Source organism: Populus trichocarpa, chromosome 2 (genome assembly GCF_000002775.5).
Source record: "Populus trichocarpa isolate Nisqually-1 chromosome 2, P.trichocarpa_v4.1, whole genome shotgun sequence".
NCBI classification, from domain to species: domain Eukaryota; kingdom Viridiplantae; phylum Streptophyta; class Magnoliopsida; order Malpighiales; family Salicaceae; genus Populus; species Populus trichocarpa.
In genome coordinates this window covers 20,518,681-20,542,489 of record NC_037286.2, presented here as the reverse complement: position 1 = coordinate 20,542,489, position 23,809 = coordinate 20,518,681, and the positions used below count along the sequence as shown (strand labels likewise).

Genomic DNA, 23,809 nt, shown 5'->3' with positions numbered 1-23,809 from the left:
CACTTTTGTTTATTCTATTATTGTATGACAACTCTTTTTTTCTTTCATAAAAATAATAATAATATTAAATTATTAAATCAAATTAAATAAAAAAATTGAAATATATATAAAAAAGGATAAGGGATTGGAATGATGAAAAAAAGAGAAGACCATACAAATAAAAATACTCCCTTTTTTGCAAGATCAAAATAAGAAAGAATCAAAGAATATAATTGAAGATCATACAAATAAAAAAAAAACTAGGAATTCAAATAAAATTGAAAAATCATTGGAAGAGATTCTACAAAGTAAAAAAAAAAAAAATTAATTAACCACTAACTATATAATTTCTCAGTATTTTTTTTTTTATTTTAACAAGGACAACAACAATATAAATAGGGATAAAAGAACCCTAAAGAAAGGGGGAAGAGTTAACTACATACTACATAGACTACACGCAGAAATGCCCACGAAGAGTAGAAAAAAAAAATACTCCCTTTTTTGCAAGAAATTTGTCCCACAAATAATAAAAAAAAAAACTAACAAAAAATTAAGGAAAAAAAAAAAAACTCATCCCTCTCCTAACAAACCCTAGCCGCCACTGTTCATCCCCTCCTCCACACAATACGGTTTCTCCCAACGCAGCAGCAACCACATTCCTCAGCCTCGACGGACCTCAACTAACAGCCTAGAAGAAGTCCACCTCCACCATAAATCAACTATTTCCATTCGACCGAGAAAAACGCCGATCTCCACAAGCCATTCTATCACCCTCTCATCCTCGTAGCCACTGTCAATACTGATCATCCAAGTCGGCTTGGAATCAATCACTCCCACTCCCAGCCATGTCACGTCCCTTCTCGTAGTAGCTTTTTTATACGAACCAGGCCACTTTGACAACCATGCGAGCGCAGATGGATGAACCAAGTAAACTAGGAGATTGCAATCGAGTTGTTTACGGTGTTGTTGTAGTTTTCAGTAGCGGAGTGTGAAGCATACGCGTCAAATCACACAACCCCTTCCATGCGCCTGCTTAGCTCCTGCGCGTTACCTTCACGAGTCAATGATGCCTTGTCAATTTCCAGCAGCTTTCGCTCCATTCCGACAGCTCTCGAAGGTCAACTTCAAATCCGAACAAATTTCTATTCATATAAATGTTAACATGTTGTGAATTGTAATGTTTGAATTGTGTAGATTTTGCATGAATGGGTTTTCTATAGATAAAAATAATTCATCACTTTGCAAGTTATTTCTTTTTCTTTTTTTTTGGTTATCTACAAAGTCAATCTAGGATAACAATTGTTTGACGGTCAACTTAATTTGGCCACATTCAAAGTTGTTTTCAATTTTTTTTTCCATTGGCGCCCCTTTTTTCTTGCGAGTTTGCTATATAATATTTGTTTTTTATTTATAAAAGGTTTGTTTGGAAATGTGATTTTGTTTGTTTTTTAAAGTATTTTTCGTACCGAAATATATTAATATTATATATTTTTTTATTTTTTAAAAATTATTTTTAAGATTAACACATTAAAATAATTCAAAATATAAAAAAATTAATTTTTAATAAAAAAAATTAATTTTTTTTGAAACGAACCGCGTTTCTAAACGCTCACAAAGTCAATCTGGATAAATAAACTATTATTAGACATTGTTTAAGGATGTTTACACAGGAATGATAAAATTGCTTGATGCGTAATTAAATTTAACTGCATTAAAAAATAATTTTTAAAAAAATTATATCTTTTTTTTCTTTTGTTTTCTGCGGTTTTGTTGCATAATAATTGTTTTTATTATACGTGAAGCCAGCCCAGGATAAATAAATCATTCGGTCCTCGTCTAAAGGATGTTGACAAGTGATTAATAGAAACCATTAATACGTGGCTCCTTAATATTTAAAATATATAAAATAAAAAATAAATGATAATTTATTTGTTATGTGATTTTTATGCCAATATGCGTGAATCTATTTTTGGGTGTTGGGATAACTTTCCTTGATATGGTGTGAATCTATTCCATTAGGCTCAATCAAGGGTGATTATTGATCTTTGAGCTTATTTTATAAATTTTATAACAAGATCAAAAGAAATGGACCAAAACCTAATTTATCATCTATTATTTTTTAGCTTCAATGTTTGAATTTTAAAAGTGAGGATTAAGTTATCGAATCTGGATTTCAAATCATAATTTTTAGTCTTAATATTTCTTAACTTTTGAAAATAAAATCACGTATATAAATTTAAATAAATTCTTAGCATATAATCACAATATATATATTTTTATTATTAAAAACAAACACAAAACAACTTACTTTAGATAATAGTATGTTTTAGAGCGATTTAATCTTCTATTTAGCATAACCAATCTCTTACCTAAAATCTTTAAAGATCAATTAGTTATCATAAAATTAAATAATAATTTTTTTTTGTATTTGTATTTTTTTACACTTAGCTTACTAGTTATCGTAAAATTAGACGGTATCTCTTTATTCTATTTGTGTTTTTTTTACACTTAGCTTGTCGATAACTATTTTTTTATTTGTATTTTTTATACTTAGCTTGTCGAGATATTTGCGACAATTATCATATTATTGTTTCTTTTAATCTTAACAACAAAGTATTTTTTAATAGCTTTTATTCATCGAGGCAAAATTCCTTTTGGATTGGATTTGAAAAAGGTGAAGTGTTTTTATATATATATATATATATATATATATATATTCTTGATAAGATTTAAATGGGAAAAAGGTAATATAAGGAGCACACTTACATTCTTTTTTTTTTTATTTACGTGGGTGTCCGGGCCAGCTTGCGCGCACTACGACTAATCCCACGGCCCACTGAACACCCTGCAAACTCAGTAGGCATGTAAGGCACCGCGGGGGTGACAGGCATGCGCATGAGGGCTCGAACCCAGGAGCAATGGAAGGAGACAAGCCCCTCCCACTGCCAGGCCAAGACCCTCAGCGCATTTACATTCTTGATAGCATTTAATGTATCATAAAATTTAAAAAATAAAGAAAGAAAATGATAATTTAATTTAAATATTAGCAATCACAATTGAAGGACCTACCAGGAAGAAGATCTGAAATTTGAAAGTTTACCGGATAACTCAACGGAAAATCCAATTCTGATGAATAACTGAAACTCTCTAACCTTCTTTCTCTCCTTGTGAATCTAAATACCACTACATTCCTTTAGTCCAATCAAATTGCATTTTAAAATTGCTCATTTTAGCTGGTTGAATAGGATATTCTTACTATAACTAATTTTTTTTTTTACCGTTTCAACTATTAATTTATTCGATTTACTTTTTACCGTATTTATATCCAAGTTAACGTTAAAAATATAGATTTCTATCTTTTTTTTTAAACTGAAAATTATTCTTCAAGTCATATATTAATTAATTCATGCATAAAATACATATTTTAAGTTTATTTACTTACTTCAGTATTTCTATTTCTGTTCAAGATATCCGATAAGATAACCACCAATCACGGAGAACTGAACTGGTACTTCAAGGTGGGGCCCATGTTTGTTAGATAAGACACTGCCATGGATGTTGTGGAGCCCACTTGATAAACTCGATATTGCTAATTTTGTTTTTAAGGAAGAAAAACAACTTCTTCGTAGTTGGAGCTTCAGACTTACAGACACTCCGTATAGCAAGTACCTGTGACACGTGGCAGACATGCATATTCACAAATAGATATGAGGCCAGCTATAGAAGAAAAACCATACGCATATGAAATGTACTCCAAAATCAGAACCGATCATCATGTACACGTGTGTCATAAATGATTGCATGCTTGCCATCTCATGCAAAACAGCAGCTTGTGTCTTGCTTGTTTTTGCTTATTGTGATTCATGACATTAAAAAGGTGAAATAAGCTGCACAAATTATGATGAGAAGAGAAAAAAAAAAAAAAAAAAGAGACAGAAAGAGATTTTAAAGCACAACAAAACTTTGGTTATTACATTATTAATATCATTAAAAAATATCATCTTAAAAAGATAAATCAAATAGCCTATAAAAAATCATCAATAGTGATATGATGAACCACACTTGCTATTAAAAACAAGTAAACCGATCAACACTTTTGGGTGACAAGTGTGACGCATATTAGTCACATTAAATTATTTATTTTGATATTGTTGAATTCTTTCTGGTATTGTTAATGTTGTAATGGAAATTTGGTGTGCTTTTGAAGTTTTTTTTTTATCTCTCATTTTTTTTATTTTCTTATCATTATTTGTGTAATTCTTTTTATAATATTTTTAAAATGTCATGTTTTTTAATGATAATAAATTTAAATGTTATAATTTTTTATCTAGATAAATAGAAACTACGTTATTTTATCATTTTTTTTAAAATTTTTTTCAATTTACCAGTTTTGTTTTTTTTTTTTAAAAAAAAACATGCTCATTTTTTTTAATCCTTGTTTTTAGCGCTAAACAACAAAAACAAGCTGGGTCCAACGGACACGGTACTATTTTTCTGGTAAAATTATTTGCACCACAGATTTGCCACCTAAGCTAGACCCACAGAGTACGTTGGACACCAGAGAGATACAAATGTTTTTTTTTTTTAAAGTTCGGCCACGGAGATATTTCCGAATCAGTTTTTTAAAAAAAACAAAAATCAACGGGTTACAACTAGATTTTTAACCGGGTCTTACCGGGTCATCTACCAGGTCAACTGGGTTATACTGAGTTTTTTCTTCCTCTATTTTTTCTTCAATCCAGTTCAATTCCAGCTCAGGATTGATCGAGTCCTAAATCAACCTGTCAGTCAGGTCGAGTTTTAAAACTATACTCATAACGCTGATTAGAGTGCCACCAAATCCATTTTTTTTTCTTATTTAGTAAATTCATCATTATGGTCCCTCAAGTTTTTTAACTTGACCGATCAATTCCTATGTTTAAATTTTGGGCACAAAAACCCTCACACTTTTAATTTTTAGTCACATTTGATCCATATTTCGAGCACATGTTCACTACATGTACGAACCTAAGCGGATGAGGGGACCACAAGTGGCCACGTATTGAAAGGGTGAGGATTAACATGCACAAAATCAAAGTATAAACACTTGTTTAACAATGTGCAAAAACTTGAGGGACCATAATATAAACTCATCCCATTTTTATTTGTGTGTTTTTGTCCTAATAAAAAGGAGTCCTGCCCATTTTAATAAACTACTTAATGTGTGTTCATTGGAAAAAAAAATATTTTCTTTTTTCATTTCCAATTTTTCTCCTTTTTATTGAAAAATTGGAAAATTTGTTCATAAAATAAAAAATAATTTTAATGAAAAAAACACTTCAAAATTATAAGTATTTTTCACAAGAAATCAAGACAATAATTTATAATAATCATTTTAATATTTCTAATTTATAATAATTAATCATAAATTATTAATCTTATTTCTTTCGAATTAAAATTTATTATAAAAACGTTATAGTGTTAACAAAAAAAAATATTTATGTTATATTTATAATAAAAAATTAAATTTAGAACACTAAAATATTTATGTTATATCTAAACTAATGCGTACAATTTTTTCTGAATTGACAGTTGTAGAATATATTAGATTTTTTTAAGAGATTTATCAAAAAAAAAAAGCGTTTTAATTTTAAAGTTATATACATATATATATTTTAATTCTAAACTTATCATTAAAAAAAATAATAATCTCGGGTGTGTATTTATGAGTGAGAGAGAGTTGATTTGAACTAAAGACAAGGCGCCCTTTAAAAGCACTATCCTTTCTGTCATTTTTTTCTTTATAAGAATGGTGTCGTTTTTTGTGGAGAGTGGAGAATGTGAGAGAGAGAGAGAGAGAAAGAAGAGAAGAAGATAAAACTAGCAAAAAAAAAAAAAAAAACAGAGAAGAAAGACAGAGAGAAATGAGACACACGGACACAGAGAAAGCGAGGCAGAGTGATTAATCGACCTTGGACATGGAGAAGGAGGGGAAGGTTTTTGAGGTCCTGGGATGGTTTGTTTGACTTTGTTTCTTCCATTTTTTTTTCACAGAGAAGCTTGTTAGATTTTGGCGGGTATGTTAGATCTTTGCTTCCTCTTTCTTCTTCTTCTTCTTCTTCAAAAAAAAAAAAAAAATGGTTGCAAAATCTCTTTGTAAATGGTTAATTATAGTTAAAGTTATTCAAAATGTTTCAAAACTCTGTTGTTAGTGTTAAAAAACTGGCCTCGAAGGCTGGTTTTCTCTTTTTTTCTACTTCTGTTTTTAGATGGTGAATTGTTATCAATTCGGACGTGCCGTTCGTTTTTCTTTAAAATGCGCCAAAACTTTGGTTCCAGTGGCTTTGTGATAATATGCTGAACTTCAATTCTGGTTTATATTATTGTTTCTGTAACTCTTTTTCCGTTTTTTTTACTAGTTTGGTATTGAAGTTGACTGGTAAGATGCAACACCGAGAAGAAAATCAGAATCTTTTTCTTATTTTTCCTTTGCTTTTCGTTCCCCTTGTATTGTTTAATATCTCCGAGTTTGGATACGAGTTCTTTGAGATTTTGGCTTTATATTAAAATACGTATTTTGACTCCTGTGTTTTTGTTTTGGACTGATAATTAAGTTCAGTTCTCTTTTAGTGGGGAGAAAAGAAGAGGGGGGGGGGGATTTCTTTTCGGAAACTGTTAATAAATCTTTTTTTTTGGTGTCAAAATGGGATAAACAGGTTGAGGTTTTTGTCACAGTTTCTCCTCAATGATGTTTCTGATTGGGTCCCTTTGAATTTCCATAATTTCTTCATGTCTAATATTTAGAATTTTCTGCGTTGATTTTTCAGGTTCTTCTTCCTTCTTCTTCTTCTTCTTGTTTTCTCTTCTTTCTTTCTTTCAACGAAGGAATTTCTAGATTCTTTTGTAAATGCAAAAGTTTGTAATGTCTTGGTGTTATGTTGGAAGGTTAACTTTTATGCGATTTTCTTTTACGTAAAATGGTTCTGTTTTATGATAGATTCAGAAACAGAATGTTAGTATTTCTTGCTGATGTTGCTGCTCATTTCTTCCTTTCTGTTTTGCTGTCAACATGTTCTTTTTTCTGGCAATATCTTGCAGGTTATGCTTTTTTGATTGGCATACATGCTAAGCCTCTTTATTGACAAAGTAAATACAAGGGGAAAAATGGGAAATGATAATGTCGGAACTAATTCTTTTCTTTCTGTGATTTTTCTCTTCTATAGATTATCCATAACAGGGTTAAATTGCTGGCATTATGTTGTGTTTATTGTTATTATTATCTTCTTGGTGGTGTGTTAGATCTGCTTTTACTTATACTTGCTGTTCGTAGAAGAATTGTACTCGTCTTTGTCCTCTTAAATCTCTATTCGTGACACACAAATTTGAAATGCTAACAGTATTTCAATGTATTTTCTGCTGACCCTGTCATTTGTGTCTTTACTGTGTTGTTTTTTCAGGGTTGAAAACTTGAATGGATTTTTCGGAGTCCACAAAAGTTGTGTACAATAGAATTCAGGCGATTGAGCCTGAATTCGTTGGTAAGATCATTGGGTATATTCTGATACAAAACCATGGTGAACGAGAAATGATCCGGCTGGCCTTTAGCCCTGATAATTTGATCTATGCTATGATATGCAAAGCCAAATCTGATCTGGGGCTAAACAAAATACCAGTTCTAAATCTAATTTCGCCTTCTCAGGTGAACCCGTCACCTGTTTCAGATGTTCCGCAGCAATTCATTCCTAACTCCACAGTTTCATCACACCCAATTTTCTCTCCAGTAAAGGTTAGGACTGCAGGTTCTTTCCGGGATGCTCAACTGACTGGTGACCTGCAACAGACACACAACTTGGATTTTGCTCCACCAGGGTACTCAGAAATGGTTCCTGAAGATTATCGGATTCAAAACCAAATGCAGTTCCTTGCTTTGGATGATCCGATAGAGTTTGTTAATTCTGACTTTTCTAGCAGTTACATCTACCCAGAACCTGCATTAAGTCCTAGGACCAGCAGAAGGTCTCCAAGCTTGCCTGAATTTCCTGTTAAGATTTGCCATTACTTCATTAAGGGGTTCTGCAAACATGGAAACAACTGTAGGTATTTCCATGGCCATCCCATGCCAGAAAGCTTTTCTCAGATTTTCAGTTCAAATTTGAATGAGATTGCAAACGAAGAATTTGTTGTCTCACCTGGCTCTTTTGAAAAGCTTGAATTGGAGCTCACCGAGCTTTTGAAATCAAGAAGAGGGGTGCCAGTTTCGATTGCCTCTTTACCAATGATGTATTATGAGATGTATGGGAGGACGCTGCAGGCGGAAGGGTATCTTACGGAGAGCCAGAGACATGGTAAGGCAGGTTATAGTCTAACAAAGCTCCTAGCTCGATTGAAGAACAGCATTCGTCTCATTGACAGGTACAATATGTGAAATATTCATAATGTTCTTTACCCCTTTAAATTTACCTGATTTCATGGATTTGTCACTTTTTCAAGTTTTATTGTTTGGGACAGGCCTCATGGGCAGCATTCAGTGATTTTGGCAGAAGACTTCCCAAAATACTTGGAGTATGCTGGTGAGAGAAACGATCCTGGTGGAATCGTTGCTGGTTCTAGACAGATCTATCTTACCTTTCCAGCTGAGAGTACCTTTACAGAGCAAGATGTTTCTAACTATTTTAGGTTAGCATATTTGAACATCTCTTTTGGCAATCCTCCATTTTTTATTTTCTGTGTTCTGTTTGTTATAGACGTTCCATTTTGTCTTGATCCTCTGTTTTTGTAGCAACTTTGGGCCTGTTCAAGATGTTAGGATTCCATGCCAACAGAAGAGGATGTTTGGATTTGTGACTTTTGTTTTTGCAGAGACTGTTAAGAAAATATTAGCAAAGGGGAATCCTCATCATATCTGCGGGGCTCGTGTTCTTGTGAAACCCTACAGGGAAAAATCAAGGCTTATTGACAGGTAGATATTCCCGGTTTGATTGGAGGATACCCTGTTATCTGCTACTACAGTATTGTGCTTAGCCTCTGCCTTTATCATTCCTTTTGGCCTAATTATTATCATGTCTTTGATTTCAGACAAGTAATTATTGCTGGATGGTTTGCTGACCCCAAATGGCTAAAGAGATTCTGAATGAATCATTGTGACTGATTTAAACTTCATTATCTCTTCATTTGTAGTTACGTTCCTGTCGTTTTCAGCTATCATGTCCATAATTAGCTTCTATAATGTACCCTAACACAATCATTTTCCAAGAGAACTTTTGATTTAGTGTTTTAAAAATGTTTTTTTTTAAAAGTATTTTATTTAAATTTTTACGTGTTGATGTCAAAAATAATTTTTAAAAAATAAAAAAAATATTATTTTTAATACATTTCCAAACAAAAAACACTTTAAAAAGAAACTTCTACTACATTTTCAAACACCCTGGAGGCATATAATATAATGTACATTTTCTTTTCATTCTACTTAATGGTTTGCTTTTGTGGATTTTGTAGTCTGCTAATGCTAAAACATGACCTTTTCATTAGCCTTTTTTCTTTCCCCATGTTAAAAGGAAATGAATCTCATTAAGGAGAAAATTGTGGATCGGGATCAATGCACCAGATCAGCCTAGCATGATCTTAGGATCATTTTAATGTATAGTTGACATTCCTATAATAGTTCGAATCTGTCTCTATATAATGGCTAGCCATTCTGTACAAACACACTTACTGAATATACAACCTCTTTTTCATTACTCTGTTATTTTCAATTATCATTTTGCTATTTCGTTTATGGTATCAGAGCGCTGGTTCTAGTGTCTCTAGCCTAACATCTTCCGCTACAACCAAATCACAAACACCATTGTATTGACAACATGGCCAACACAGGAATCAACACAACTGAAATCCTAGACAAATCCACAGATTTCACATCACAGAACAGAGAAGAGAGAGGGATTTCCTTACCTGATCCTTTGGCTCTACATCATTCAGACACACCAGGACTCACCCTGGTCAGCACACTTTTGAATGGACGCAACTATGGGGAATGGTGTCGTTCAATGCGTCGCAGCCTCAGCGCCAAAAACAAACTTGGTCTCATCGATGGATCCATAGAAGCTCCACCAACAAATGATGCAAAATTCCCATTATGGCAATGCTGCAATGATCTGGTGGTGTCCTGGATCCTTAATTCTGTTCAACCAGAGATAGCTCGTAGCGTCATCTACTCAGATACGGCAGCCGTGATTTGGAACGACCTCAAAGACAGATTTTCCCAAGGAGACGAATCCAGAATCTACCAAATACGACAAGAAATTGTTGAATGTCGTCAAGGGTCCCTCTCCATATCTGCCTATTATACGAAACTCAAAGGGCTTTGGGATGAATTAGGGTCTTACCAGGAACCCATCCCTTGCTCTTGCGACATGCTGAAAAAGCTTGCTGACAGAGAAGAGAAGGAGAAGGTGATGCAATTTTTAATGGGGCTTAACGAACCCTATTCCCAAATCCGTGGGTCGATCTTGATGATGAACCCCCTACCCGATACACGAAGAACCCATGGCCTTATTCTCCAACAAGAGAGGCAAATGGAGGTAGCAGCACGCAATTCCATCGTGCCGGCCTCCCATGCGATGCAGGTTGCACGACGGGGAGGATCACAGACGGTGACTTCGTTTGGCAGCAGGAAGTTCTGCACCCACTGTGAGCAAGGAGGACATTTGGTTGATCAATGTTATTATCTAATTGGGTTTCCAATTGGCCACAAATGGCATAATAAAAACATGAAGCCAAGAAATAAGAAGACAGCAATCAACAACATTGAGATGAAGAGGGAGTCGACTGATGAAAGCCCAACCTTCACAGCTGAAGAGTATAAGCAAATCATGGCATTACTGAAAAACGGTAACAATCAACCATTTACAAACGCAACAGGTATTGCTACACCCAATTATGATAATTTTAATACACATTCAACTTTATATTGGATAGTGGACAGTGGAGCAACAGATCATGTATCACAATTACCACCAACGCATAACAAAAAGAAATTGATTCATGACTTTGTTGGTTTACCTAATGGAGAACAGACACGCATCAACAGTATAGGGTCTATTCAATTGTCATCAGACTTATCTCTTGATGGAGTCCTCCATGTGCCTAATTTTCGTGTGAACTTAATATCTGTAAGCAAATTGACTCGGACACCCATCTGCTGCTCCCCTCCACCATTTATCCCAATCTTTCCCTGATATTGTTTTTAATAATAAGCATGTCTGCGAGATTTGTCCTCTGGCAAAACAAACTCGTTTATCTTTTCCTACAAGCTCAATAAATACCATTGCACCATTTGATTTAGTTCATTGTGATGTTTGGGGACCACACAAAATCCATACACATTCTGGGGCTCGTTATTTTTTAACGATTGTTGATGACTTTACTCGTTTCACCTGGGTACACCTCATGAGTCTTAAATCCAACACCCAATCATTGATAAAGTCCTTTTTCTCTTGGGTAAAAACACAATTTAATAGGGACATCAAAATTTTACGTGCAGATAATGGGGGTGAATTCACTTCACTACGTTCTTTTCTTGATGAACGTGGTACCATTTTCCAACACACATGTGCTTATACCCCTCAACAAAATGGAGTGGTTGAGCGCAAACACCGTCATCTTCTAAATGTAGCCCGAGCCCTTCGCTTTCAAGCCAATTTACCACTACAATTTTGGGGGGAAAGTGTCCAAACATCATGTTACCTTATCAACCGTCTACCTACTCCCCTGCTTTCTCACAAATCCCCATATGAACTTTTATACCACACTCCACCCAACTACTCTACTCTTCGGGTTTTTGGTTGCCTATGTTATGCCACAAATCTCACCCCTGATCATAAACTTGATTGTCGTGCTCGCCGTTGCATTTTCATTGGATATCCTCATGGCCAAAAAGGATATCGTGTTTATGATCTTGAAAGCAAGAAATTTTTTACCTCACGAGATGTCACTTTCCATGAACATACATTTCCCTTCACTAAGCTACCACCAGAAAATCTAGACGACAACCCAGTTTTGCCTATCCCCAGTAGCCTAGCCACATTACCTGAGACCATCACCCATCCTCAACCCACATTATCTAATCAGCCTTCCACCCAACCAAATCTTGAACCACCCTCCCCCTCCCACAATACATCTCCTCTCCTTGTTTCCCCTCCGACGGTTGCCACTCCTCACCCAACCCCACTCAATGTTTACTCTCGTCGCCCTCACACCACAACCACTGTCCCATTAGAACCTCCTGTGACGACACCACAGTCATCCATCCCGTCAACATCCATTGATCCATCTGTGTCCTCCTTAACCAACGTCACTGAACCCCCCACGGTCGACCCAATACCAACCCTCCCTGAACCTCGCCATTCCACCCGCCTTCATCGGCCTCCACCTTACCTCCAAGATTTCCAAACCTATCATGCTGCTGTCCTTGGCCCTGATGTCTCCTCTGCATCCATGTCTGGCACACGTTATCCACTCCAACGGTATGTCTCCTACTCTGGCCTCTCTAGTCCATATCGTTCCTTTGTGAGTAATATATCTCGCCTGGTTGAGCCAGCCACTTATGAGCAGGCTCGTCATGATCCCCAGTGGGTTGCTGCCATGACTGCTGAAATTACAGCTCTTGAGGACAATCACACTTGGTCCACTGTTCCTTTACCCCCTGGCCACCGACCCATCGGTTGCAAGTGGGTTTTTAAGATCAAGTACAAAGCTGATGGCAGCATCGAGCGTTACAAAGCCAGGCTTGTTGCAAAGGGGTTTACACAACGCGAAGGTATCGATTACAAAGACACCTTCGCCCCAGTTGCCAAAATAACCACCGTCCGCTGCCTCCTCGCAGTAGCTGCTGTTAGGCACTGGCCATTACATCAGATGGATGTCCAAAATGCTTTCTTACATGGAGAGCTCAGTGAAGAAGTATATATGCTCCCACCTCCAGGTTATCGTCGACAGGGGGAGAATACAGTTTGTCGACTCCATAAGTCACTTTATGGCCTTAAGCAAGCATCTCGTAGTTGGTTTCGCAGATTCTCATGTGCAATCCAAGAAATTGGATTCCAACAATCTCGTGCTGACTATTCACTTTTTACACAGGTCCGTGGGGATTCCATTACAATCATATTACTTTACGTCGATGATATGGTTGTTACTGGGAATGATGAAAAGGCTATTAATGATCTCAAGATGTTTCTCAACAGTTGCTTCAAAATTAAAGATCTTGGACCATTAAAATACTTTCTTGGGATCGAGGTTGCACGATCCAAGACAGGGATTACAGTATGTCAACGAAAATACACGTTAGACATATTAGAGGAAGTTGGGTTACTTGGAGCAAAGCCAGCTAAGGTACCCATGGAGCCTGACTTAGTGTTAACAGATACAGGGAGTGCGGCACTTAAAGACCCTACTAGATACCGACATCTAGTTGGAAAATTGATCTACCTCACAATTAGCAGACCAGAAATCACGTACTCCGTGAACACACTCAGTCAATTCATGCAGGAACCAAAACTACATCATCTCAAGACTGCTCATCGACTCCTCCATTACTTGAAAGCAGCCCCAGGACAAGGGTTATTATTTCCTTCAGAGAGCCCGCTCCACTTGATAGGGTATTGTGATGCAGACTGGGCAAGGTGTCCAATTACACGACGATCTGTAACAGGATATTGCAACTTCCTTGGAAAATCACTTGTGTCTTGGAAAAGTAGAAAGCAGACAACAGTATCAAGATCATCAGCGGAGGCGGAATATCGCTCCATGGCTGCAGCTGCTTGTGAGCTTACCTGGTTGAGGTACTTATTGAAAGATTTGGGAGTATCACACCCTGGACCAGCAAAGTTGTTTTGTGATAATCAGGCAGCTTTACACATTGCCGCAAATCCAGTTTATCACGAACGAACAAAGCATATTGAACTAGATTGTCATACAATTCGAGAAAGAATTCAAAGAGGAGAAGTCAAGACAGCGTATGTTCAAACTGGAAAGCAAATTGCAGATTTATTCACAAAACCATTGAGATCGCCAGCGTTTCATACACATCTCAGCAAGTTGGGTGTCATAGACATTCATACTCCAACTTGAGGGGGAGTGTTAAAAGGAAATGAATCTCATTAAGGAGAAAATTGTGGATCGGGATCAATGCACCAGATCAGCCTAGCATGATCTTAGGATCATTTTAATGTATAGTTGACATTCCTAGAATAGTTCGAATCTGTCTCTATATAATGGCTAGCCATTCTGTACAAACACACTTACTGAATATACAACCTCTTTTTCATTACTCTGTTATTTTCAATTATCATTTTGCTATTTCGTTTACCCCAGTCTCCAGAGATTGGTGAAACTGCAAATGAAGTAGGCCCATTATTTTGTATGATCCACCGATCATGGAGGTCGCCTAGTTGGATCCCTATCTATGAAATATTAGATATTTTCACCTTTCCTGTTGTTAGAAGCAAAATGATTTCAGCTTGAATGGGTCACCTCCTTCGTGATACTTTGACTTTGTTGGTTCTCCTTTTATTGTCTTGCAATTATCAACATTATATATATAAAAAAAACACAATATGATTCCAGCTGGCTCTTGTTCCTTTATTGACAGAGTCTAGTGCTTGTGTTCTGTACTTGTAGTGCTTCTTAGAATAAGGAAAGCATGTAACTTTTGCATGATTGGCCGTTCTTGCATTGTTTCTCAAGTTCATATGGAAAGTGATTATCCCCTGAACATGAACTTGCTTTTTAAGATGTCGATAAAATTAATTTCAAACTTTTTTGTTTTTTTTTTCTCATGCTAAGATTATCTGCTTTGTATATTTTTCGAATTGAGGTTGATAGTTTGGAGAGAATTTTTTAGCAGGAAGTACAGCGAGAAAATGCAGCACCCTATCTATCACAGCCATCACTTTATGGATGGAGATTCCGAGCTTCACTCAGGTGAGCAGAATCCTTGATTTCTCTCGCTTTCCCATTACAGTTTAATCCTTCACGTTGCCATTATATTTATATAGCTAACATTCTCTCTTTGCTAATTTTGTAGCGCTGAGAGTTTGTGATAATTCAAAATCACTCAGGAAGCAGTTCATGGAGGAACATGAGCAGGAAATTGAACTTGAGAGAAGGCGTCTCTCAGAGTTTCATTTTTCACCTAAACCCTTGAATCGTCACTCTTTTCTCGGCCACTCTATGGATGAGTTGAAGCTCTCAGGAGGTCTATAATACCCCGGCTTCTTTGTTCTAATGTTGTCTGCCTTGATTACATTCTAAGCCCTAACCTATTTGCTTAACGGCTTAACCTGTGCAGAACAAGCAGAGTTTTCGTCCGCGGAGCATTTCAATTACTGGTTTGATGTTTTGAATAATGGTTCCACAAGTGAGGAAAAGCATAGGCATACAAGGACCAGTTGCAGTGACCAGGATAGGTACAAGTGATATGCATCTTGTGCTATGTAATGCTAATTAATGGTCATAAAAAATAGAAACTTTGTATAAATGCAGCAGTGACTAGCTTTATCAGGGAAGAACTAGATCATCTCAGTTCTACACGCAAAAAAAAAAGAAAAAGAAAAGGCTGAATCTCTGATATGGATCTTTGGTTTCTTGTTTTTGAACCCACGCAGCAACCAAGGAGTTAATCTTCCTGAGAGCCCGTTTGCATCTGCAATAGGGAGTGGCATTTCGACAGTTATATAGAGGAAGAAGACACAAGAATTATAGAGTTAAGAGGACTGAATTCCAAGACCATTTTCGAGGGTTTCAGACAACATGAATTTATTTTCTTAGAAAAAATTACCTGAACGTGAGCGTCATCGGTCAGATACCAGCTGAAGGAGAGATAAACCAGGATTTCTCCATGTTACTCGGTGGAGATTGCAAAGATGACAGATACATAAAGTTCATATGTGACAGGCTCCTGAACCTTTTTCTTTTTCTTTTTCTTCTTTTCTTTTTTAATTAATGTAATCACAGAAAGCAAGCTACAGAGCTTAGAAGAAAAACGTAATATAGTCTTTGTCCAGTGTCCCATAATTCTTTTCTTAGCTCATTTTCGTTAAGATTTGTGTTTTATATATTATAATTTTTTTTTTAATTTTACATAAGAATTGCTAATTTTGGACCAAGAAAATGAATTTCACAAGTGGTAGCCAGAGATTTCCTTGGAAAATAATTAAATAATCAATGAATAGATAAAGGAAATGGGCTCACCCTCACCATGCTTTAGTGCAAAGAGACCCCTGAATGGCGGGGACGAAGATGCATGATGATTAGTTCCCTGGCAGCCAGGGACATCATTTTTTGTTTTTTTAATTTAAGGAGGTCACAGCCCCACAATTGCATGTTCTTAAAGTGGCCTTTGGTGTGGGCGTTTATGAATGTGATAAAAAAGTGTGGGGACCTCATTGTGATTTTGTAGAGAATTTATGGGAGAGTAGCTTGTTTTTTTTTTTTTTGTTTTTCTAGATTATTTTTATGTGCTGATATAAAAAATAAAAAATATTATTTTGATATATTTTTAAATAAAAAATATCTAAATAAAAAATATTTTAAAAAACAACTACGGTTAAAATATAAAATAATAATATAGTTTGCCATCACTGTTCCTTTAGGTGCTGTACTACATTTTTTTTTTAATTAATGTGGGTGTTCGGGTTAATTTACGCGTATCTCGACTAATTAAATAGACCTTAAAGTTAATGATTATATAAATTTTTAGTAATTTTGAGATTTGTGAGACTCGAATTAGTAAATTTTAGAAAATAAATATAGAGCTTTTACTGTTTAAGTGGAAGTTTATTAAAGTACAGCTAAGCATGGTAAGTGGAGTTCCTTGTCTGGCCATAGGGTGGGAACTTGAAGGCATACACGAAGTGACTACAAAGGGTTCTTGCTATAATTCTTTTTAAGGTACATTAACCTTCGAGTTATAAAATGATGTAATTTTCTACATTACATAATAATTAAATAAATTATAAACTTCGTACTCGAATCTACTTCTTCATTAGATATCATGCATTCATAATAATTTTACATGCCTTTTAATTTAAAAACACAAGTAAAAGCTTGGATAAACAAAGCTTAAAGTCAAAGAACTTTTTAGCACAAAGCAAGACCCGACACTTTAGCAGCAGTATTTGTTTGTTTGTTTGTTTTTTTTATTATTATTAATGTGAGTGTCCGGATTAATTTGCGTGTATCTCGATTAATTCCACTGACTTGAAGTTAACGACCATATACGCCTTTAGTGACCATCATATTAGTAACCACAAGACTCGAATCTGAGACCATAAAGAGAGAAAACCCCTTAGTCCCAAACTTTTACTACTGGACCATCTACTAGATAGTTAGCAATATTTGTTTTTATAGTCTTACCATACTTTAAAAAAAAATAATTTTTTGGTTTTTTCTACACGCATTCTAATGGCTTTGAACACAATATTTTTGTGGCAGAACAACCAAATCTGGAATTTAAAAGAGGAATATTGTGTCAATTTCAAATATTGGATTGATACTGAGTAATATTATTTAAGCAAATGAATATATGATGAGGTCTTGTTAAGGAGTCATTTCATCCTAGTTGAACTGAAAGCTGATTTATGGATAAAATAAGATTCTGGCTGGATTTGATTAAATAGAATCATGAAGCTTAATATAAAAAATATATCAAGTGAATCTGGATGAATTTTTTAAACTTGGGTAAAGATCTCAATCTTGCAACCCATTAAATTCTAGACCCGAGCTGAATCAAGAAGCTCAATTCTCAATCAATTTAATATTGATTAGCCAAAGTATATCTAACAAAGAATAACAAATATACAGATCCGAGAAAACACAGGTTATTTTCAAAATCAGTGAAAAATTCAACAGAAAGAAAATAAACAAAAAATAAAGCTCAGTCTTATATTTAATAAATGTTGAAGGACGAAACTTTAAAAAAAAAAAAGAGTTTAAAGAGAGGAAAAAAAACCCAGGCTAACCCAGGTGAACCTCCCAAACTTGGGTCAGTCACTAAAATCCACAACTTGTGAAATCCTAGACTCGGACTCAGTCAGGAAGTTCAATTCTCAATCAATCTAAAGTCGAATGATGAAATCGAAAAAAATATCAATTAATTTTTTTTTTCAAAGTAAAAAATTACTAATAAAAAGAACTAAGATCAAATTTGACAGGAAACGTAAAAGCTTAAGGAGGATGAAAATGTAAATAATTAAATAAAAATATTATTTCAAATAAAATAAATAATAATCAAAAGAATAGAGACTAAATTTAAAAAATTACAAAATTAAAAGGGAATGAAATAGAAAAAGAATTCTAATATTATAAATTTTTTTAAAAAATCATTCCAAATATTGAAGGATATAATTGAAAAAATAAATCAATTTAAACAATTAGCAAAAAAAAAAAAACAAAAACAAAAACCCAACAATGAACAATAAAAAAAATCCAAGATAATTGGGGTCATTTTCAAGACTAGCAAAAACTTCAACAGAAAGCAAGTAAAAAAAGATAGAAAAAAGAACCAATTTTTCAATTGAATAAATATTGAAGGATGAAAATGAATAAAAATTAGCTTAAACAAACGAAGATAAAAAACCAAGCAAACCCGGATAAACTTTCTAAATATGGTTGAAGCTTTAAAACTCGCAACTCATAAAATCGAGGACTCAGGTTCAATAAAAAAGTTTCATTCCCAACCAATTTAAAAATATCAAATTGAAAAACTTGCCAAAGCAATAAATAAATAAATAAATAAAAAGAATGATGATCAAATTTGATAGGAAAACAAACCAAATGAGGATGAAATTGTAAAAAAAATAAAATTTAAAAATGATTCCAAACAGAACAAATAGCAATAAAAAAAAATGAGAATCGAATTTGAAATATTAAAACAATATTAAACAATATAAGGGGTTAAAATTGAAAAAAATTATAAATTTATAGATTATTTAAAATAAAAAAATAATAATCAAAAGTACAAAGATCAAATGTCAAGGGAAAAGAAATTGAAGGAGGTCACAGCCCCACAATTGCATTTTTTGTTTTTTTAATTTAAGGAGGTCACAGCCCCACAATTGCATGTTCTTAAAGTGGCCTTTGGTGTGGGCGTTTATGAATGTGATAAAAAAGTGTGGGGACCTCATTGTGATTTTGTAGAGAATTTATGGGAGGGTAGCTTGTTTTTTTTTTTGTTTTTCTAGATTATTTTTATGTGCTAATATAAAAAATAAAAAATATTATTTTAATGTATTTTTAAATAAAAAATATCTAAATAAAAAATATTTTAAAAAACAACTACGGTTAAAATATAAAATAATAATATAGTTTGCCATCACTGTTTCTTTAGGTGCTGTACTATATATTTTTTTTAATTAATGTGGGTGTTCGGGTTAACTTGCGCGTACCTCGACTAATTATATAGGCTCTAAAATTAATGATTATATAAATTTTTATTAAAGTACAGCTAAGCATGGTAAGTGGAGTTCCTTGTCTGGCCATAGGGTGGGAACTTGAAGGCATACACGAAGCGACTACAAAGGGTTCCTGCTATAATTCTTTTTAAGGTACATTAACCTTCGAGTTATAAAATGATGTAATTTTCTACATTACATAATAATTAAATAAATTATAAACTTCGTACTCGAATCTACTTCTTCATTGGATATCATGCATTCATAATAATTTTACATGCCTTTTAATTTAAAAACACAAGTAAAAGCTTGGATAAACAAAGCTTAAAGTCAAAGAACTTTTTAGCACAAAGCAAGACCCGACACTTTAGCAGCAGTATTTGTTTGTTTTTTTTATTATTATTAATGTGAGTGTCCGGATTAACTTGCGTGTATCTCGATTAATTCGACGGACTTGAAGTTAACGACCATATACGCCTTTAGTGACCATCATATTAGTAACCACAAGACTCGAACCTGAGACCATAAAAAGAGAAAACTTTTTAGTCCCAAACTTTTACTACTAGACCATCTACTAGATAGTTAGCAATATTTGTTTTTATAGTGGTACCATGCTTTAAAAAAAAAAAATTTTTTTGGTTTTTTCTACACGCATTCTAATGGCTTTGAACACAATATTTTTGTGGCAAAACAACCAAATCTGGAATTTAAAAGAGGAATATTGTGTCAATTTCAAATATTGGATTGATACTGTGTAATATTATTTAAGCAAATGAATATATGATGAGGTCTTGTTAAGGAGTCATTTCATCCTAGTTGAACTAAAAGCTGATTTATGGATAAAATAAGATTCTGGCTGGATTTGATTAAATAGAATCATGAAGCTTAATATAAAAAATATATCAAGTGAATATGGATGAATTTTCTAAACTTGGATAAAGATCTCAATCTTGCAACCCATTAAGTTCTAGACTCGAGCTGAATCAAGAAGCTCAATTCTCAATCAATTTAATATTGATTAGCCAAAGTATATCTAACAAAAAATAACAAATATACAGATCCGAGAAAACACAGGTTATTTTCAAAATCAGTAAAAAATTCAACAGAAAGCAAATAAACAAAAAATAAAGCTCAATCTTATATTTAATAAATGTTGAAGGACGAAACTTAAAAAAAAAAAAGAGTTTAAAGAGAGGAAAAAAAACCCAGGCTAACCCAGGTGAACCTCCCAAACCTGGGTTAGTCACTAAAATCCACAACTTGTGAAATCCTAGACTCGGACTCAGTCAGGAAGTTCAATTCTCAATCAATCTAAAGTCGAATGATGAAATCGAAAAAAATATCAATTAATTTTTTTCAAAAAAGGAATGAAATAGAAAAAGAATTCTAATATTATAAATTGTTTTAAAAAATCATTTCAAATATTAAAGGATATAATTGAAAAAATAAATCAATTTAAACAATTAGCAAAAAAAAAAAAAAAAAACAAAAAAAACAAAAACCCAACTATGAACAATAAAAAAAATGCAAGATAATTGCGGTCATTTTCAAGACTAGCAAAAACTTCAACAGAAAGCAAGTAAAAAAAGATAGAAAAAAGAACCAATTTTTCAATTGAATAAATATTGAAGGATGAAAATGAATAAAAATTAGCTTAAACAAACTAAGATAAAAAACCAAGCAAACCCGGATAAACTTTCTAAATATGGTCGAAGCTTTAAAACTCACAACTCATAAAATCTAGGACTCAGGTTCAATAAAAAAGTTTCATTCCCAGTCAATTTAAAAATATCAAATTGAATAACTTGCCAAAACAAAAAATAAATAAATAAATAAATAAATAAAAATAATGATGATCAAATTTGATAGGAAAACAAACCAAAGGAGGATGAAATTGTAAAAAAAAAAAAAATAAATTTAAAAATGATTCCAAACAGAACAAATAGCAATAAAAAAAATGAGAATCGAATTTGAAATATTAAAACAATATTAAACAATGTAAGGGGTTAAAATTGAAAAAAATTATAAATTTATAGATTATTCAAAATAAAAAAATAGTAATCAAAAGTACAAAGATCAAATGTCAAGGGAAAACAAATTGAAGGGGCTCACATATAATTCAAGGAGCAGAGAGAGAAAAACAAATGGTAGTTGGCATCAAACCGGAGGTGCGTTTAGTTAATGCACTATCCAATAGTGTACAAAATTAAAAAGGAATGAAATAGAAAAAGAATTCTAATATTATAAATTGTTTTAAAAAATCATTTCAAATATTGAAGGATATAATTGAAAAAATAAATCAATTTAAACAATTAGCAAAAAAAAAATAAAAATTCAAGGAGCAGAGAGAGAAAAACAAATGGTAGTTGGCATCAAACCGGATGTGCGTTTAGTTAATGCACTATCCAATCGTGTAGGAGGTGCCGAGACTTTTCAAATGTTATCGTGTAAGGCAACGTATGGTGATCATATGACCCTTCATGTACTGCCTGAAAGGTGTGAGGGCTGCCTATTTGCTGACGTGTGTGTGGTACGTGCCAACGAAGGTTTTCTTTTTTTAAAATATTGAAAAATTCCCTAAGTTAACTTGACATCAACAAAAAAACCATGATGAAAAGTTGAAAAAGTCCCCATGAAGAGAGTTTAACAAATCTTGGATTTAAGAGTAATTAAGTTATTTTATTGTGCTAAAAATTGAAAAGACCAAAAAATCCTTAAATGAGGAGTGTGGAGACGTAGCTTTCACTGAGCTAGGTGAAGTTCGTGATGATGATCTCCTCATTATTCATAAAGATAAGGATTTATTGAACGATTAATGGATTATAACATTTGAATGAATAACATTAATCAAATAATCATGTTGAAGGCTAAAAATATATGAAAAGGTAAAATCATTTACTAAGACAACATGATATACTTTCAAAGTCAATCACTAAACCAATTAAGTTTAAAATATTACAAGTAAACCCATTTATTCACTTTATACCTTTATCAAATTCAACTAATTTGAACCCATAATACATATATTCTCATTAACCATTGGGAGGTCAAAAGATAAAATTAAGAACTTAGGTTCTGAAATAAAAATCCAACATTTTTTTTATTATTAAAAACAAGCACTCATACTCAAAGTCATGTAAATCACACATGCAAAGGAAAAACACATGAACATGGATAGATTCGACTAATCTAGGTAAAACATGCATAATCACAAAAAAAAAAGAGAAGTAAATCTATTTTTCTTTTTTGTGTGCTAGGTCACCTCCTAATAAGTGTCTTTGTTTATTGTCTTTGGCTAGACTACATGTCCATGTCTAAGGTTTGGCCAAGCCGCCACAATACCATCCTTTAAACCTTTATAAATAGGTTTCAAGTGTTGCACATTCACTTTGATCACTTTGTTTGTTTCTAAAACTTTGAATCTTAATTACACTATGATCAAAGTTGGTAGTAATAATAAAGGATACAATCCAATGAGAATGCAAAAGAGTTTCAAACGTGAACGAAAAAGAGGAATTTTCTACTGCGAAATTCCTTCATCAAAATTATTCTATCATGGAAAGCCTTAGTCTTTTTATTTTAAATCATGGTATTCTCATATGAAAATACAACCTACACCTGTAAGCTAAAATAAACAAAAAATCAGGCTTGATTTAAGTAAAAAAGGATTAGTATACTCGATAATGATACAAAAAAATTGACAAGTGTTGAAGTCGTGCAAATTTAAACCTTTAAAATTAATGATTTGTAGTATAAAAAGTAAGGGTATCGTCTCACAAAAATACAAGTATTATAACTTAATTACTCAATCAAGACAAACTATTTAATTTTAGATTAAAACAAACCAAGTAAAAAAACACTAAATATACTAATCTAACAAAATTAACAAATATGTAATTTAAACAATAAGTAATTAAAAATGGGTTTGTTTATGATCTAAATTAACTAAAAATAACTTAGATAGCTAAGGAAATAAAAGAAATCAATTAAGAAAAATAAAAGGAAAATTAGAAGAATGTTAAAAATAGAGAGAAACGTTTTTCTTTACAAGAAGTATTCCTCAAGGATAATTAAACATCAATCATTGAATTTAAATATATCTTCTAATCTAATTTGTGATAATAAATAAATCAACCATAAAAAACAACAAGTTTTTCTACATATCCTTACTTTTTAGTTAACCTAGAATCAGTGCATCAATTAACTTTAATCATATAATAACCTTTATTAAGAATGCAAAATTTAATTATTTGATAGCATTAAGATCAATATAGGTGCAATTGATCGATGATAATCAAACACGCATAAGGATTTAATTTAATCAAGACTTATGTTTTCCAAGTAACAAATAATCAAACATGGTTTTGAAAACTAGATACTTTTGCTACTTAAAATAAATTATTCAT

At 33.2% G+C, this 23,809-nt stretch overlaps 1 protein-coding gene and 1 long non-coding RNA gene across 7 annotated transcripts; one reads left to right on the top strand and one right to left on the bottom strand.

Annotated features, from left to right (window-relative positions):
• The first annotated feature begins 5,789 nt into the window (after positions 1–5,789).
• On the top strand, positions 5,790–16,052 carry LOC7458259 (zinc finger CCCH domain-containing protein 18). 6 transcript variants are annotated; one of them, XM_024594473.2, is made up of 8 exons: positions 5,790–6,035; positions 7,416–8,370; positions 8,449–8,634; positions 8,738–8,917; positions 14,855–14,934; positions 15,038–15,208; positions 15,302–15,419; positions 15,496–15,620. In XM_024594473.2, exons 2-8 carry the CDS (start codon positions 7,430–7,432, stop codon positions 15,503–15,505), a joined length of 1,686 nt encoding a protein of 561 aa, XP_024450241.2. In that variant the 5' UTR covers positions 5,790–6,035; positions 7,416–7,429; the 3' UTR covers positions 15,506–15,620. The 6 variants fall into 6 exon arrangements, with proteins under 6 accessions (XP_024450241.2, XP_024450237.2, XP_024450238.2 ...); XM_024594469.2 differs by having other exon boundaries at positions 5,793–5,963; positions 15,618–16,052; XM_024594470.2 differs by having other exon boundaries at positions 5,795–6,035; positions 14,858–14,934; positions 15,618–16,052.
• On the bottom strand, positions 15,461–15,937 carry LOC112326659 (uncharacterized). The gene is made up of 2 exons (XR_002980553.2): positions 15,791–15,937; positions 15,461–15,655 (listed from the first exon to the last, which is right to left on the bottom strand). It is a non-coding gene; the product is annotated as an uncharacterized LOC112326659 (long non-coding RNA).
• Positions 16,053–23,809: the final 7,757 nt, after the last annotated feature.